Genomic DNA, 15,227 nt, shown 5'->3' with positions numbered 1-15,227 from the left:
GTTCAATTTACCCAAAACATTTCACACATTTCAGAGAGGCAGAGGGCTCGGTCTGATCTCTGTCTGATTCTTGCAGCATCCTTTCTGCGCTCTGCCGACACAAAGCTTTGAGACGTCAGCAGGACCTGCTGCAGCACATTGTTCCTGGATTTGGTTAAAACGAACTTTTGAAACTTTAACCTTCTTGATTTGTGCTCAGCAGCCGCTCAGGTCGTACCTCATAGTGTGTTAGAATAATGATGGGAATAAAAAAACTGCCACATGAAGCTCCGTTTTTTATTCGTCTCCAGAGTGTGTGCAGAAGAGATCGGCTTAGATTCCTCTACCCGACACACACCTATACCATGTGTCCTTGGCGTGTGTGAGCCCTCAGGTGTCCGTGGTGTGTTGGAGCCCTCAGGTGTCCTTGGCGTGTTGGAGCCCTCAGGTGTCCTTGGCGTGTTGGAGCCCTCAGGTGGGCTCAGTCTGCAGCAGAACAGCTTCTTGTGTCGGTCTGAAGCAGATATTCACGCTGATGGAAAGTTCAATGACTGTAGTGTTAGTGTTAGTTACGTCTCCTCTCGCCGTTCCTCCTCTACTCTGCTACTCGGGAACAGAACACTGCAGGAGCCCCATTTGTCCACAGAGCTGTCAGTCATGAGGCCACACCCCCTTTTTACAGCATCAAATAACTAAAAGTAAACTTGTCAGAAAAATGAACACTGTGACATAAATCAGCATGATAAGAACTAACTATAATGACAGAAACCATGTTTGAGAAAAATGTATTTGATGTGTATTTTGATTTTATAGTTTGACTCATGTCCCATCTGTGAACATGGAGGAGGCGGGCTTTATGAGCTATACTGCAGCCAGGCAGCAGGGGGCGACAGAGAGGGGTTGGACTCAGTTTTAGGGAGCTGTCATTGAGCCGATTCTTTTAAGGCAGTTTTGTTCTAAAGCACGAGAAAGTCTGAAACACGTCATTGAATAATCACAGGAAGTGGTCGTATTTAAACGGATATGCACTTCCTGTTTCCAGTGGAGTTCATGCACACGGCGCGTCTGATGAAATCCTGTTAAGTTTCTTTGTGAAAGAAGATTTTTGGCTTTTTGCATATTGTTGCTTTAAGTCGTCACAGAGTGGCTAACAGCTCAGACTGGTGCACCAAAGCTTGTTTGTGTGTGCGTCCATGAATACGTCAGTGAGTTTGCTCTGATGTTTATGTTTCTCTCTGTTAGCGCCGGCTTTGGCTGCGAGTGTATGTTTGGCGTGTTTGATGTAAGGTCGGTAAAATGACGAGTGTGAGCTAACTGTGAGCTAGTTAAGAGCTTCTGTGTGTTTAGTCTTTATCCATTTATTGTTGAGAACTTGAGCTTTTTAGGGAATCATGGAGCATTTAGGCAGAATTAAAGCGTTGTTTTATCGCCAGGAAAATGACGTACACTACCGGTCAAAAGTCTGGACACATTTTCTCATAACAAGTGAATGGGAAAGTGTGTCCAAACTTTGACTGGTGGTGTATCTGCGGATGCCGATAATGTGCCAATAATATCGTGCATACCTATTGGAAATTGATTGTAAAGACAGAGACAGACTTTAACCCGATCATGTCTAAACCCCACTTTTATTTTGAAAGGACAGCACTGCTTCAAACAGCTTCCCCTCCCTGGTTCTTCTGCAGAGTTGTTAAATATTGTTTTTGCATATTTACGGAGAGAATTTGCTCAAACAGAATCGATCTTAATAAACTGATCAGAATATAACCGTCTCCTCGCTGTGGCAGTTTTTTGTTCCCATGATGCAGTGCGGCACTCTTCTCTCTGAGCCGTCATGATTCGAACAGGCCTGATGTGAAGTGCTTCAACAGTCTCATTCTGCTTTTCTTTTTTTTGCAAACACACACACACACACACACACGCACGCACACACGCACACACACACACACACACCTGCAAATTAAATTCAATAAATAAGACTTACAATGTTGTAAGGCAATGTTGACCATGCATCAGTCACAATGAACAACAAGTGGAGAAACAAACATGGTAACGATATGCACATTCAGTAAGAGCAACAAGGCGGCCGCTCCTCTCTTTGATAAGGTTTCAAGGCTTCCTGGGTGATCACCTGATCGACAGGGCTCATCCACCACACCTGGCTGTGTGTCTGCAGCAGGACCGCCTCCTCATCCAGAGAGCCCGGTCCGAGCAGCAGGCCGGACGCTCAGCAGCTGGACCCGGCCTCAGCGCGGCGTTTGCATCGCATCCAGAGTTCATTCAAGAGAAATCAAAAGTCTTGGTGCAGCCAGCTGCTCGGAGCCTCAGGACAGGCCCGACGTCTCCAGGTAACTCTGCAGCTTCCTGACGGTGCTTCTGTCCAAGGAGCAAAGGTCGAAGTCAAACGTGGTGTTCGTGATGTGGAAGTGTCCCGTCTCTTCTATCAGGTTCACGATCTGGAAAACAGAGAGCATGATGGGTAAGAACAGGATGTGTTTGATGCTAAAACATTTAGTCACCCAAACAACAAATACTTTAATAGAACACAGTTAATGATTAATGATGAACAACTCAATTAAAGGGCCAGTTCGCTGATTTTCACCCTCAGTCCTATCATGCTGTCACGGGGAGCTAATGCCGTTATGGTAGAAAGGGCTCTGCGCCTTTGGAGGGCGCTATCCGCTTCTCCAATGGGCCCGGGAACACCTCCGCCAGATGATGCGTTTTACGTAGTCAGGCGGAGGCCAGGGAGCTCGCTGAACTACACCTCCTCACTCTCGGACGCCGCCTCCGATGTCGTCTCGTTCAGAATCGTCGGGTTTGAAATGTCGACTGCAGACCTGAAGATGTTTCAGACGATCCACCGGTATATTCTCGTCGTGTTTCAGACTCTGTCCCGCTCTGAGCCGCCGCCTGCAGAGAAACGGTCGTATTTCACTTCAGCGTCTCTCGCTGGGCCGTTCCTTTCAGAGGGAGGGGCGCAATGCATGCTGGGTGTTGTAGGAATGTAGAATGGGTGAAACCACGAGCTGTTTGTACAATTTTCTCCGCAGCTATGGCGCCAATTTCAAATATTATTGCTTCTATTGATGACAGAGAACACCAGCTGTGACTGACATTTCAGACATGAGCAGGTGCCACATCTTTCACCTGTTTCTGCTGCAGCTGCAGATGTTCGAACACTTCTCGACAGCTCTTTGGTTTGAAACAGCGACACAAAGTTTCAGCTGGAGCCCAGGTGTATTTCTGCACCTTTTATTTGCTGCCATAAACATGACACTTAGCTAGCATACATTAGCCTATAACAAGAACAACAGTATAAGTAGGTCTACATTACACGACAACGTCGCACACTCGTAAACACTCGTTTACAGGGAGGAAATAAAACCAGAGAACGTCTCTCGTGATCGACACTGAACCCTTCTTAGAACAGCCGAACAAAGTGAGGCGAACTCTCTGTGCCGCTCATCCTGTTCAGGGCGGCGGGGGGCTGGAGCCTATCCCAGCTGTCACTGGGCGAGAGGTGGGGTTACACCTGGACAGGTCGCCTGTCAATCACAGGGCTGGCACACAGAGACAGACGACCTTTCACGCTCACAATTTAGAGTCAGCAATGAACCTAACAAGCATGTGTTTGGACTGTGGGAGGAACCCGGAGGGAACCCACACAGAAAGGCCCACTACGTCTGAGCCGGGAATCGAACCAGGAACCTTCTAGCTGTGAGATAAACTATATAAATTAAAACTCAATCCTTCATCCAGTGAACATGATATCCCAGCAACGCCTGGAGGGACATGAGGTCACTGCGATCTTCACCTTTGATTACCAAATCGAATGAGTTCATCCTTCAGTCCAAGGCTTCCTGAGATGACAAACGTGCAGACTATCTTTCAGCACCTGTGTCGTAGTCATTTCAAATCCTCGAGGAGAAACACAAACCAGATATGATTAAAGTCCATCCACGCGCTGCTCAGGTATCATGCTCAGCAGGTACAGGTTGCACATGAGGTCACAGTGATCTTCACCTTTGACGACAACGTCCAGTTAGTTCATCCTCGAGTGAGAGTGGACGCTTGGTTCCTGAGAGATCTCGTTAACAACATAAAAACATTTTTTAGCACTTCCTGTTCGGAAACAAAACTCTGAATTTATTTCCATCTCAGACCGAGCACGTCGAAGAAGACACGTCAGAAAAGGACTGATTCACACACATGAGAAGCAAAGGAAGAGCAGGAATGACCTCCAGCCTCCCGTCTGTGTTTCCACCGAGGTCTGAACACCTGTGATGATTCTGATGTGGAAGATTCTCCTGGATGCTGCAAGAACTTGTCCAATCTGACGTGTCCCCCGTGGTAGCACTTCCAGCAGCCCCTCTTCCCTGAGGAACTTCCTGGAAACAGCTTTATTGTGTTTATGTGTAGAGTAGTGTTTTAAAATGTGGGTCAGTCTTTGGTGATGTAATGGAAATATAACTCGTCTCCCACAGATTTCTTATGTCAGACCGAGCTCAGGTTCAGGAGTCGGACAGATAACAGGAACATTTGGATCTCCTTTAGCTGCTCCTCCTGGGGTCCTTCACTTCCTGTATGAAGAGCTGTAACAGGGCAGATTGAACAGGGAGGTCAGCGGCTCTGGTTGTTGGTGATTTGACCCGTTTTTAAAGACTCACTGCGTCCAATCTGGTGTCGTGTTTCAGACTCTAAAACCGTCTGCATCACCGCTCTCTCTTCACTATGAGGTCCTCGGCAGTGTGCAGGAGAGGCTGCTAATCATGTCCATCTCTTGTAACAGGAAGTTGGAGCCAGTCGGTGAACTCGGCTAGATTAGCCTGATTACAGCGGGTTGAAGCTGCGATGCTGTTTGGATGGGATGTCTTCGTCCCTCAGAGCCGGCCGTCTCGTTAGGAGAGCGAGGCAGGAGTTGGCAGCCGCTGCCGGGAAGATCCACTAAGACGGTCACACGAGAGGCCTCGCCAATATAAGCAAGAAACATGCAATCTCTCAGGTGGACAGAGGTTAACCAAATAATTCATTGCTTCCAGATGAAGCTGCAGATTGTGGAGGTTCTGTAACAGACCACAGCTCTGCTTCTAATCCAACACAACAACAAGCTGAGCAACAGGACTGAGAGCGGAGGGAGAGCAGCCAACACACACTGCAGGTTAAAAGAGGATAACAAGGCAGGAATGTAAGTGACGATGTGAACGCTCGAACCTCAACTTAATATGTTCTTATTGGATATGTGATGTTTCTGCAGACTGAGAGAGGACGTCTAACACACACCATGTGTTACATTAACTGATGGAAACACCCACAGAAGGGCTGCGGCGATCACTCGACCAAAATCCATGACAAAGTGTGCTGTGACGAAGTCCGCTGTGTGCGGACATAACATCGTTGCCTGGAGCTGAGTCTCTGAGGGGAGAGCGTCTCATCCTCACTGTCTCTGCTGAGAGCTGCTCATGCAAAACGGCGACCAGGAAGCGACAGGTGAACGAAAGGATGCAACACCACCGCGAGCACTTCAGCCTCAGCGCTGCAGAGAAACGATCTGTGAAGAGGAGCTCGTTTATCGCGGGAGCACGTCGGTGATGTGCGAGCGTCTGAACGATGGAGATGATGTACTTCCTGTATCAGCACTTTGTCTGTCGTCGGTTTTAAACCGACACAAACGTTTTATGTCTCGTGTCAGTCGGAGCCAAATCAGCAAAGTTTATTCATTTTTATTATTTTTGAGATGATCACTTTAAAGACAGTTTTTCAATGAAGAACTCGTATTTATTGTGTTTATTAGTTGGCACATGTTAAGAACCTGAATAAGAGACAATGTGCGAATCATCGTCTGATTAGTTGATGAATCGTTTCAGTCGTTAGCTGCAGCCCTGTTAAACAGCGATGTCGATCAAATGAACTTTTACTTCCTCTAAACAACTACAGAGACACAAAGTGTCCGGACGGCTTCACCTTTCAAATAAAACACAGATGAACAGCTCACTGTGACCTCCTCAGCACTGTCCCTGCGTTCAGTCACTTCTCTCTGTTGATTCAAAGTTTCCTGCGGTGTGTAACAGGGTGAGGGTTACTCAGTGCAGCCTGTGCCCGAGTCACCTCACGGAGTACACTCTGTTGAGCGCCAGTTTTCATCGCCTGCATGTTTTTGTGTCCATTAGGTTCCTAATCACTCCTGCTTGTAAAGCTTGCAGCGCCGTGGTGAGTGTGACTGTTGTCCTCAAGGCGAAAGACTCTGAGCTTGGATAAACCAGTGCACATAAAGTCGGTAAATAACTTTACACTGAATTCTGCTGACCTGTCTGTTGTTCTGCTGCAGGTCCAAACTGATTTTAATGCCCACAATTAAAAAACAACACGTACAAATCCAGCGCTGCCATCTCGACACAGCTGTGACAAAGGTCAGCCATCGTCGATTTGCAGCCTGATGACACATTACATTCAGACCTACCTGTTGCAGTATATGTCCTTCTCTTAGTGTCATCAGTCTTTTGTGCAGCTCCACCAGCTCATCAAGGTAAGCCTGGGAACACAGCAGGTAGATATGGGGTTTTATATACGACACGTTTACAGACACAATCCACAGAGATCCCTTTATACCAGACTGATCCCGGCAGCAGGCACAAAAACATCCTGCAGCACCCTGAGCACACCGACTGTTCTCTTCATCACGGTATGATCAGCGGTTACCCCGATAAAAGATTCTGAGCTCGCAAAATAATGTTCACAAATAATTTCAAAAGAGGTCATCCTCGACCAGCGATCACATCCGGTTCGTTAAAGAAGGCCAGGGCGACGCAGCTGTCTCACCGAGAGCCCCACCGAGGCCTCCGCTCGGACATAGTGATGTGGTCCTGCAGCAACAAGACCGTGCTCCTCATCGAGCCCCTCCAAGGCTTGGCGGAAGAGGCCGAAAGAGCAGCTGTTGGCTGTGGCCGAGGAGTGTTGGGGCAACATGTAGCACATGGGCTTGCTGCAGGGGGTGGAAAGGAGAAGTCCCTGCCACCACTCCGCCACCAGGAGACGTTCCGGGTTTAATGGAGCGAACGTTGGAGATCGGTGGTACCTGGCCGACGACCCTGCAGCCAGCTGATCATTGGGCACCAGAGGAGGTGCAGCAGGCAGCAACACCTGTCTGTATATTCAGTGTCTCAGGCTGCTGTCGTATTTCACGTTTAGTGTGCATGCAAGTATCTAAGTTTGTGAATACGTTAAAAAAGTTGTCCTCACACTTTCACGTTTGTGACTTTGTAAAAATGTTTCGCAGGTGCAGAAATATTTTGTGCTCACAGAGAAGATTTGCATGTAAGAAGCTTCTGTAGCCATAGAAACGGTTTGTGTTTGTGGACTCAGACTCTCGGCTCCAGCAGCGTCTAACGTTACAAAGTCTGATAATTAATACGTTCATCGTCTCGTCTCTCTCTCTCTCTCTCCCGTCAATATTAAACCTGCTGTCGGCCACCAGGAACGCGCACGCTGGAATCTGTTGCGCCCTGATTGGACAGTTTAGCTTCCTCCACATGGATGGTCAGTGGACAACGTGGAGGTGAGCTGATTAGCTGCCTTCAGGTTCACATATGCACATAGGACATTTGTGTGTCTGTAACTCAGACTTTGTGAAATCTAAAAGTGAACATTATTTTGCGAGCTTCACATCGTTCTATCAGAAGAGTTTGGCTTCTTTGGGACCTGTGCGTTACACAATCATACAACACATTTTAATACCATCTTTAAACATGTGTTGAAGACAAGCAGAGACATTTCATTCTCTGATCTGGAGCTAGGATGTGAAGTGAAGTTGGATGTAAACACAGATTCACTCTGTCAGACTGTACTCTAACCTTTCTCTACACACTGTGTCGTGCCGCGTGTACCTTGTCACAGTCCAGGTTTCTGTTCTTGTCCTGCTTGCTCTGCTTGGTGGGACTCTTCACCTCCAGGATCTGACAGATGTCAAAGTAAGAACATGCCTTAGAGCTGCACACGACACGATCACCTGAGGTCACATGCAACACCACGCTGCACGATGTAACATCTTCTTACCTGGTTAGTAGTAGTCTTTAATAGGGGCGGGGCTTCATTGCGGGAGGGCGGTGAGGGTGAGGAGCTGTCACTCTCACTGCCGTCACTCAAACCGACCCTGGGAGAGAAGTCACAGAGAAAAGAAGACATTGGTTGATGATGAAAAACATCATCTAAACACGTTTGTGAAACATGTCACAATATAGATTACAGCACCAGATGTTACTGTGATGTTTATCGCTCTTTTTGAGCGGGAACAAAACTAGCCTGTAAACGTAAGCTGGATGTAAGAAGTGGATTTAGCTGACTTAACGACACCAACTGGTTTGGAAAATACTGTTTCAAAGCTTCGAATGTGGCATTTTGGCCGTCGCCATCTTGGATTTTTGGAGCCGTATTTGGACGAGAGGTTGGAGCTAGAGAGGAGCGAGGGTTTGTCAGCTAAAATTAGCGCTAGCTTGGTTAGCAAGGTGCATCTGTAGTTCATCTCGCTGCAACACTAACCTGAGTATTTGGGATATTTTTAGGCCGTGGTAGCGTCTTGTCAATCACAGGTAGCCCCGCCCTAAACCCTCCCCTCTTCCTGCTCTGTGTGACTCTCAACGGGAGCATCAGAGACTAAATGAACATCATGCTGTGTTGAAGAAGACTTGAAACTTTGAGACCATAAACTCATGAGGAACATGTTTACTGAGGGAATAAATCAGGAGAGGAGGAGGAGCGTTTTCTCATTGCTGGACATTAGAAAGAATGCAGGTTTAAAGCACTCCTGCAGACCAGAAGGTACGCCCACTTACAGTTATTACAGTTATATACAGTATTTATTCTTAATATTTACCTGCGTTGGTGGTGTGTGTGATGTGTGTGTGCTGGTCGCTCCACGTCCGAGTCCATGTCGTTGTCGTCGTCGTCCTCTGAATCGTCATCATTGTCGTCCGAGTGCAGATCCTGCATGACCGACTGCAGCGGGCCGAGAACTACGAGACATGGAAAGCCGAAACAGGAAGTGAGATTCGCTTTGATTATTTTGCCTGAAGCAGAAGTAAAAACATGATCAGGGCAGAGGATCGTGCAGGGACACGTTTACACTACGATTATAACATGAGGCTGTTTGAAGCTTCGTTCAGCCCGAAAGTGACGCAACTTTTTGAGTCTTAAGTTCCTGAAGTCATTACAGGGTGCAACAAGACGTATTTACACATGCTGCAGGATCATCAGTGACTGCTGCTCCAGGTTGTATCAAATCCACGACATAATACCAAACCCGACTTACATGGCTGCAAAGAGACGAGTGAGGCAAGCTGAAAGAAAGCTCCCCATGCAGATGTTAAAGGTGTGAATGGGTTGGACGGTTAAAAGCTGTATAAAAGATGGCCGACATGACAGCTCCATAAAAGTGAAGCCAAACCCTCTCTGTCGCCCCCTGCTGACTGGCTGCAGTATAGCTCATAAAGCCCGCCTCCTCCATGTTAACAGATGGGACATGAGTCAAACTATAAAATCAAAATACACGTCAAATACATTTTTCTCAAACATGTTTCTGTCTTTATAGTTAGTTCTTATCGTGCTGATTTATGTTACAGTGTTCATTTTTCTGACAAGGTTACTTTTAATTAGTTATTTGATGCTGTAAAAAGGGGGTGTGGCCTCATGACTGACAGCTCTGTGGACAAATGGGGCTCCTGCAGCGTTCTGTTCCCGAGCAGCAGAGTAGAGGAGGAACGGCGAGAGGAGGCGTAACTAACACTAACACTACAGTCATTGAACTTTCCATCAGCGTGAATATAATAAAAGGGGCGGGACGTTAGACTTCTGATCCAAATGATGTCACCAGGCCAACATGTCAGCGATACTTTGGCTTCACTTTTATACAACGAGAGGAGTCGGAGACGCGTCGTCCATCTTTACATACAGTCATTGGCTCACAGGTCTCAGAGGAACTGTTACCTGTTTGGGTGGTGGCAGGAAGAGCCACCCTCTTCCTGATGATGAAGTCGACCACTGCACCCAGAGAGAATTACAAACACACAAGCAGAGGTCACCCTCAGTGAAACAAAGAAATGTCCCAAACTCTTCTTTCTACACTTACCTGCACTGTTAAAATACTTTAAGATCTTAAGCTGGCGTTGCAGCGGCTCAATGCTCGAAAACTGAACATAAACGTTCATGTATCAATTTAATTATCTAAACGGCTTCATTGAGTACGAAGATCCTGCTTCAGTTTCACTTCAGTAAAGATAACACCCTGACTTCGAAGCATGCTCATCCCAGAGTACGTGATCTGAGTGGTGCACGTTATTTGAGCAGGCGTCTCTTAATCTCTTTAATCTAAAATAAAGTTTATTCTCAGAGCAAACAGGCTGGATGATAACGCTCTGTTATTCCTGCCGAACAAACCGCCTGCTCTGTGTGAGGTCATCTCTGACAGGAAATCAGGTGTGTGATGCAGATGCTTACCTTGTCGTTTGTGATGCGTGGGAGCGAAGCCTGAACTGGAGCTGGAACTGGCTGGACTGGGCTGTTCGGACTGGGAGGAAACAAACAGAGATACGTTTAAATAAAACAATGTGACCAGATCTTTTGTCGTTCTTTGTTTTCCCTGCTGTACCGAGAAACTCGCTGAACCTTGACCCCAAAACAGACAGAACCTTGAATCTTGCTTTGTGCAACTTTATGAAACGAAAGCTCCCCGGCTCCTACTTCCTGTCGGCACACGCAACCTCGCGCCACTAAAAGTAAAGAGTCCGCGGCACGTCCGCTCCGTGACCGGTCCGTTTATATAGCATCAGCGTTAACGAGCACCGGGTCGAGGTGCCGCTGCTAACAGGAACGCTCTCACTTATAAGCTGCCTCACGTAACGGAGCGTCTGCCTCGATCATCCCTCCGACATGATCTGTGACGGCAGGAGCGTTGCGTGCTTGTTCAGGTGACGCACTCTCAGGTCACTCTGTGCTCTGGTGAAGAGCTGCACTAATGTGATGAAGCTTGTCAGTTTTTAGGTTATTTTATTTGCTGCAATAAAGAGGAAGAAAGCTCAACACCCGGCAGCTTCAGAAAACCTGCTACTGAATGAAACAGCACACAGAGTGTTTTTTAAATGCCACAAGTGGATAACAGCCGGGCTGGTTTAACACGGACACACAGGCAAACACAGAAAACTGCACTTCATTAGTTGATTAATTAACCAAGAATTAGACATGAACTACACCCTGACACACAGTGTAACTCAGAAACCTACTTGTTACCCCCAACAGAAGAGCTGACAGCTGAGGAACAAGCAGAGAATCACATGCAGATTTAAAGAGTCTCCAACGGCTTTCAACAAAACAACAGACAACAAAGTCCCATCTGAGTATCTGGATGTGTCCGTTTCATCTGCAGCCAGGTCTCTTTCCCCCCCTGAGCCCTGACGCTGCATCTTTGAGCTGTTTACACATCTGAAGCTGTGTTTGAAGAGGACACAGAGCAACGAGGGAGAGGCTAATGAGAGCGCTACACTACAGCTCAGTTTAAAGATTCATTTAACTCCTGAGATGAACACCTGTCTGTGCCTTCATTTATGAATATGACCGTTTATTGTTTTTAATGTTATTTCATGCCAACATGCAAAGATAGGTGGCATGTTTTTAACTGTCTGTGTTTACAACCCCGGCAGCTAGATGGCAGTGCTCTGACTATCTTCAGCTATCTGACTCTGTCACTCCACTGAAACAACGTCATTTGGAACAGGAGGAAATGAGGGCATATCGTGAGTGTAAACCAAGTGGCAACCTCCAGTGTTGAAAAATGCAAAAAACTGCAGTTCCTTGAGTGTCCACTTGAGGCTCCAGAAAGCAAGAAATAACATGACAGCAGATGCTTCTTTTAGCATGTTTACAGCCTGGTACAAAACACAGTTTGGGTCTCGATAGCTCATTTCTCTCTTCTAACTGTACGGGGAGACTCTTTACAGCTCACCTGTTTACATTATATTAATATTAAATTGTAGGGGCAGGGGCGACACGGTGATGCAGTGGTTAGCGCTGTTGCCTCACACCAGTTCAAACCCCGGTTAGGGCAAGGTGGGCCTTTCTGTGCATGTTCTCCCCGTGCATGTGTGGGTTCCCTCCAGGTTCTCAGGGTTCCTCCCACAGTTCAAAGACATGCTCGTTAGGTTCACTGGTGACTCTAAATTGCCCGTAGGTGTGGGTGTGAGAGCGAAAGGTTGTCTGTCTCTATGTGTCAGCCCTGTGTAGCCCGGTGTACCCCGCCCTTCGCCCAAATGACAGCTGGGAGCCCGCGACCTTTAACAGGATAAGAGGATGGATGGATGGATGTAGGGGCGGGGTCACTTGATTGACAGGTGGATCCTGCTGGCTGTCTGCTAGACGTCAACACAGACACACAGTCACTGAACGTAACTTCACCTGTTTGTGTTGTTGGAGCCTTTAGAGGACAAATAATCTGTCTGTGTGTTTATGGAACGTTCTGTCCGTCTGCAGTCTGAGCTCCAGCTTTACGCTGAGCTAAAGTCCACTATGACTGTACTGATATACTGTTAGTCAGAGATGTGGACTTGAGACTTGGTGACTTGGACTGGAGTCGACTCGAGTCACTGTTTTGATGACTTGTGACTTCACTTGACAAAATAAATGACTTGGGACTCGACGCCTGATGACTCGGATGACTTGTGTGTTCATTAGTTTGAATGTTAGCTGTTAAATATAAAATGATCAAATTCAATGTTGGCAAGTTTCTGTCTAACTATCAGGTCTGTACGCAGCGCAAACCGGGAGTCATGATTGGACGACTCAAAAAGCTCCCCGGTCTGTGATTCTCATGACTGGACGACTGGCTGTCAGTCAAACTCGTCGCTATGGCAACAGGAAACTTCAAAGCCTCATCAGTCGTACTCGTTACTCCTCAGCACGCTCTCAGAGCAGACCGTCGTCATGGCTGCGTCTGTGCCGAGATAACACAGATACAATTCACTGTCAGACTCTTTGAACAGGTTATAAACTGGCCAATAACATCATTATTAGACGAGCTGCTAACACCTGGTGTTTTCTCCTTATACAGACCGGACACTACAGGTCAGAGGGCTGGGTCTGGGGTGGCAAAAAAAAAGTGACTTGACTTGTCTTAACTAAGGACTCGACTTGACCTGACATAACCTGTGACTTGACTTGACTTGCCCAAGAAAAAAAGACTCACTTGAGACTTGAGACTTGAGCAAAGATGACAGAAACACTGCTTTTAGCAATACGCAAGTAGCAGGTATACTGTGCTCGCCGTCCCTGGCTTGTGAGCCTGTTCAGTGTTCATCAAACATTTATTTAATCGTCGGCCAGTAAACAGGAGTCAGGAGTTGGTGGCTTTTCCTCGGAGAGATTACAGCAGAGAAGGCCGGTTATTTCAAGTTTCCCGTTTCGTGTCGTTCACTCACTGCTCGCCCGCCTGGTGAACGAGCAGCGAGTCCGCTACTTCTTTAGTCTGATAAACACTGCAGTCACCACCACCATAAAGTTAAACCAGCTCATTCACCACTTAATGGATCAGCCACAGACACAAAGAAAACAGACCTATAACTCATTCAGGGGGCAATACATAGCCTGCGTAAAATATATTGATTAGTAACCTTTGTATCGTGATACGTATCGTATCGCCTCGTTCTTGTCAATACACAGTCCTGTTGAAAAAGGTGTTACGCTTCATTCTATGTGGTGTTTAAAGTTAAACCTGATTTGATTCATCTGATTTTTGTCCCCACAAGTCTGAGTCCTTCAAGAAGAGAAGTTATGCCTTATAAAAATCACCGCTCCCAACTAAGGCTGCAACTAAGGATCATTTTTACGACTGGTTGTCGTTTAGTCTATGAAATGTCAGAGTTGTAAAACATTCTGCACACAGAAAAATCAAAATTGTTTTATGGGAATAAACGTCATTAGTGTAGATAAATTCCTGCTCGTTGTTCCTGCAGAATCTAATCCCAGTTTTGTGTCTCCCATTACATCCAGCAGCCGTTCGTGCTCACTAACTCACTACTCGACAGTTGCAGAGGTACAAATGTCAGGAATGCGTCAAAAGGAATCCGTGGAGCGCTTGGAGCTCTGCCTGCTCTCGCACCTGTGCACACCTGGGATCACTGCAGGGAACAGACGCGGCTGACGGATTGCCGGCATCGAAAACTTTTAAAAAAGGATGTCGTTTTTCTCTGCCTTCTGACAGGACGTGCTCAATCAGGCAGATTCAGTCTCTGACAGGCTTATGTGCTCCTTTTGTAAACCCAGAAGCAGCCGATTCATCACTTTCTTTACAGCCACCAAACTCCATTCACAAAAACAGGGATTTTACCTCACAGAGCACGAGAGCTGCTGGTTCACCGCTGCCGTAATCTGTTTGTGTTTTAGTGTGTTGCTGCATCTGAACCCTTAAAAAGGTCGGTAACAAAGTAGATTGACTGATCAACATTAATCAGGGAACAGAGAGTCTGATCTTCCTCTTTTGATCGTGTGCAGTCCAGATATCTTCTTCCACCTTTTCACCATTTAAAATGTGCCGGGAGGAAGTCACACACCTGGTGGACTGGTGCAGGAATAACAACCTGGCACTCACCGTCGACAAAGCTAAGGCGAAGAGCGTCGACTTCAGGAGGTCACACACCCCTCAACATCAGCAGTGCCACGGTAGAGACAGTGGAGAACATCGAGTTCCTCTCACCTGGTTTAGGAACACGGGCCCAACAGAGACTGCGACCGAGGAAACGAGCATCACTCCCCACCAACATCCTCAAGACCTTCTACAGAGACACGGCTGAATCTGTGCTCACATATTTCATCACTACTTGGTACTCTAACTGCAACATCACAGACGAAAGCCGCTGCCTGGAAAGGGCACTGAACATCGTGAAGGACCCACTACACCCCCTCCACCCCCTCCACACCAGGGATGCATGAATGCTGATTTTGATACCGATACATTCGGCACATGTTTTTTCCCCTTAATTGATATCACGCCTGCTCTTATAGTCGGGGCCAAAAACTGCCATACTGCAGACATGTTGACAGAAGAGGCGTTGTACAAATGGTCACGTGTCTGATCACTCACGTTTCTGAGCGCACCTGAATGCAGCATCCCTCTGAAACACGGCAGTGAGAGAGACATGCCCGGACTTGTTCACTGCACCGACTACGGAGACATCAGTGATCACTAAGGACTCTTTTCATCGTGTGTGCGT

General features: G+C 47.1%; 1 protein-coding gene across 1 annotated transcript in view; it reads right to left on the bottom strand.

The window, feature by feature from the left end:
- Positions 1-2,265: 2,265 nt before the first annotated feature.
- The window catches only part of mllt3 (MLLT3 super elongation complex subunit), a 48,876-nt gene continuing 35,914 nt past the window's right edge, over positions 2,266-15,227 (bottom strand). The window contains exons 8-14 of the mRNA XM_069672586.1: positions 10,468-10,537; positions 9,958-10,011; positions 8,849-8,987; positions 8,032-8,128; positions 7,863-7,931; positions 6,440-6,511; positions 2,266-2,435 (exon numbers count right to left, since the gene is read on the bottom strand). Coding sequence (XP_069528687.1) covers positions 2,304-2,435; positions 6,440-6,511; positions 7,863-7,931; positions 8,032-8,128; positions 8,849-8,987; positions 9,958-10,011; positions 10,468-10,537 — 633 coding nt within the window. The 3' untranslated portion in view covers positions 2,266-2,303. The remainder of the gene's footprint in view (positions 2,436-6,439; positions 6,512-7,862; positions 7,932-8,031; positions 8,129-8,848; positions 8,988-9,957; positions 10,012-10,467; positions 10,538-15,227) is intronic.

This window comes from Semicossyphus pulcher, unplaced genomic scaffold (assembly GCF_022749685.1).
Source record: "Semicossyphus pulcher isolate SPU_LCO1_2020_fin unplaced genomic scaffold, fSemPul1.0.p SCAF_21, whole genome shotgun sequence".
NCBI lineage: Eukaryota > Metazoa > Chordata > Actinopteri > Labriformes > Labridae > Semicossyphus > Semicossyphus pulcher.
The sequence above is the reverse complement of the archived record's forward strand: the minus strand, read 5'-3'. Positions and strand labels throughout refer to the sequence as shown.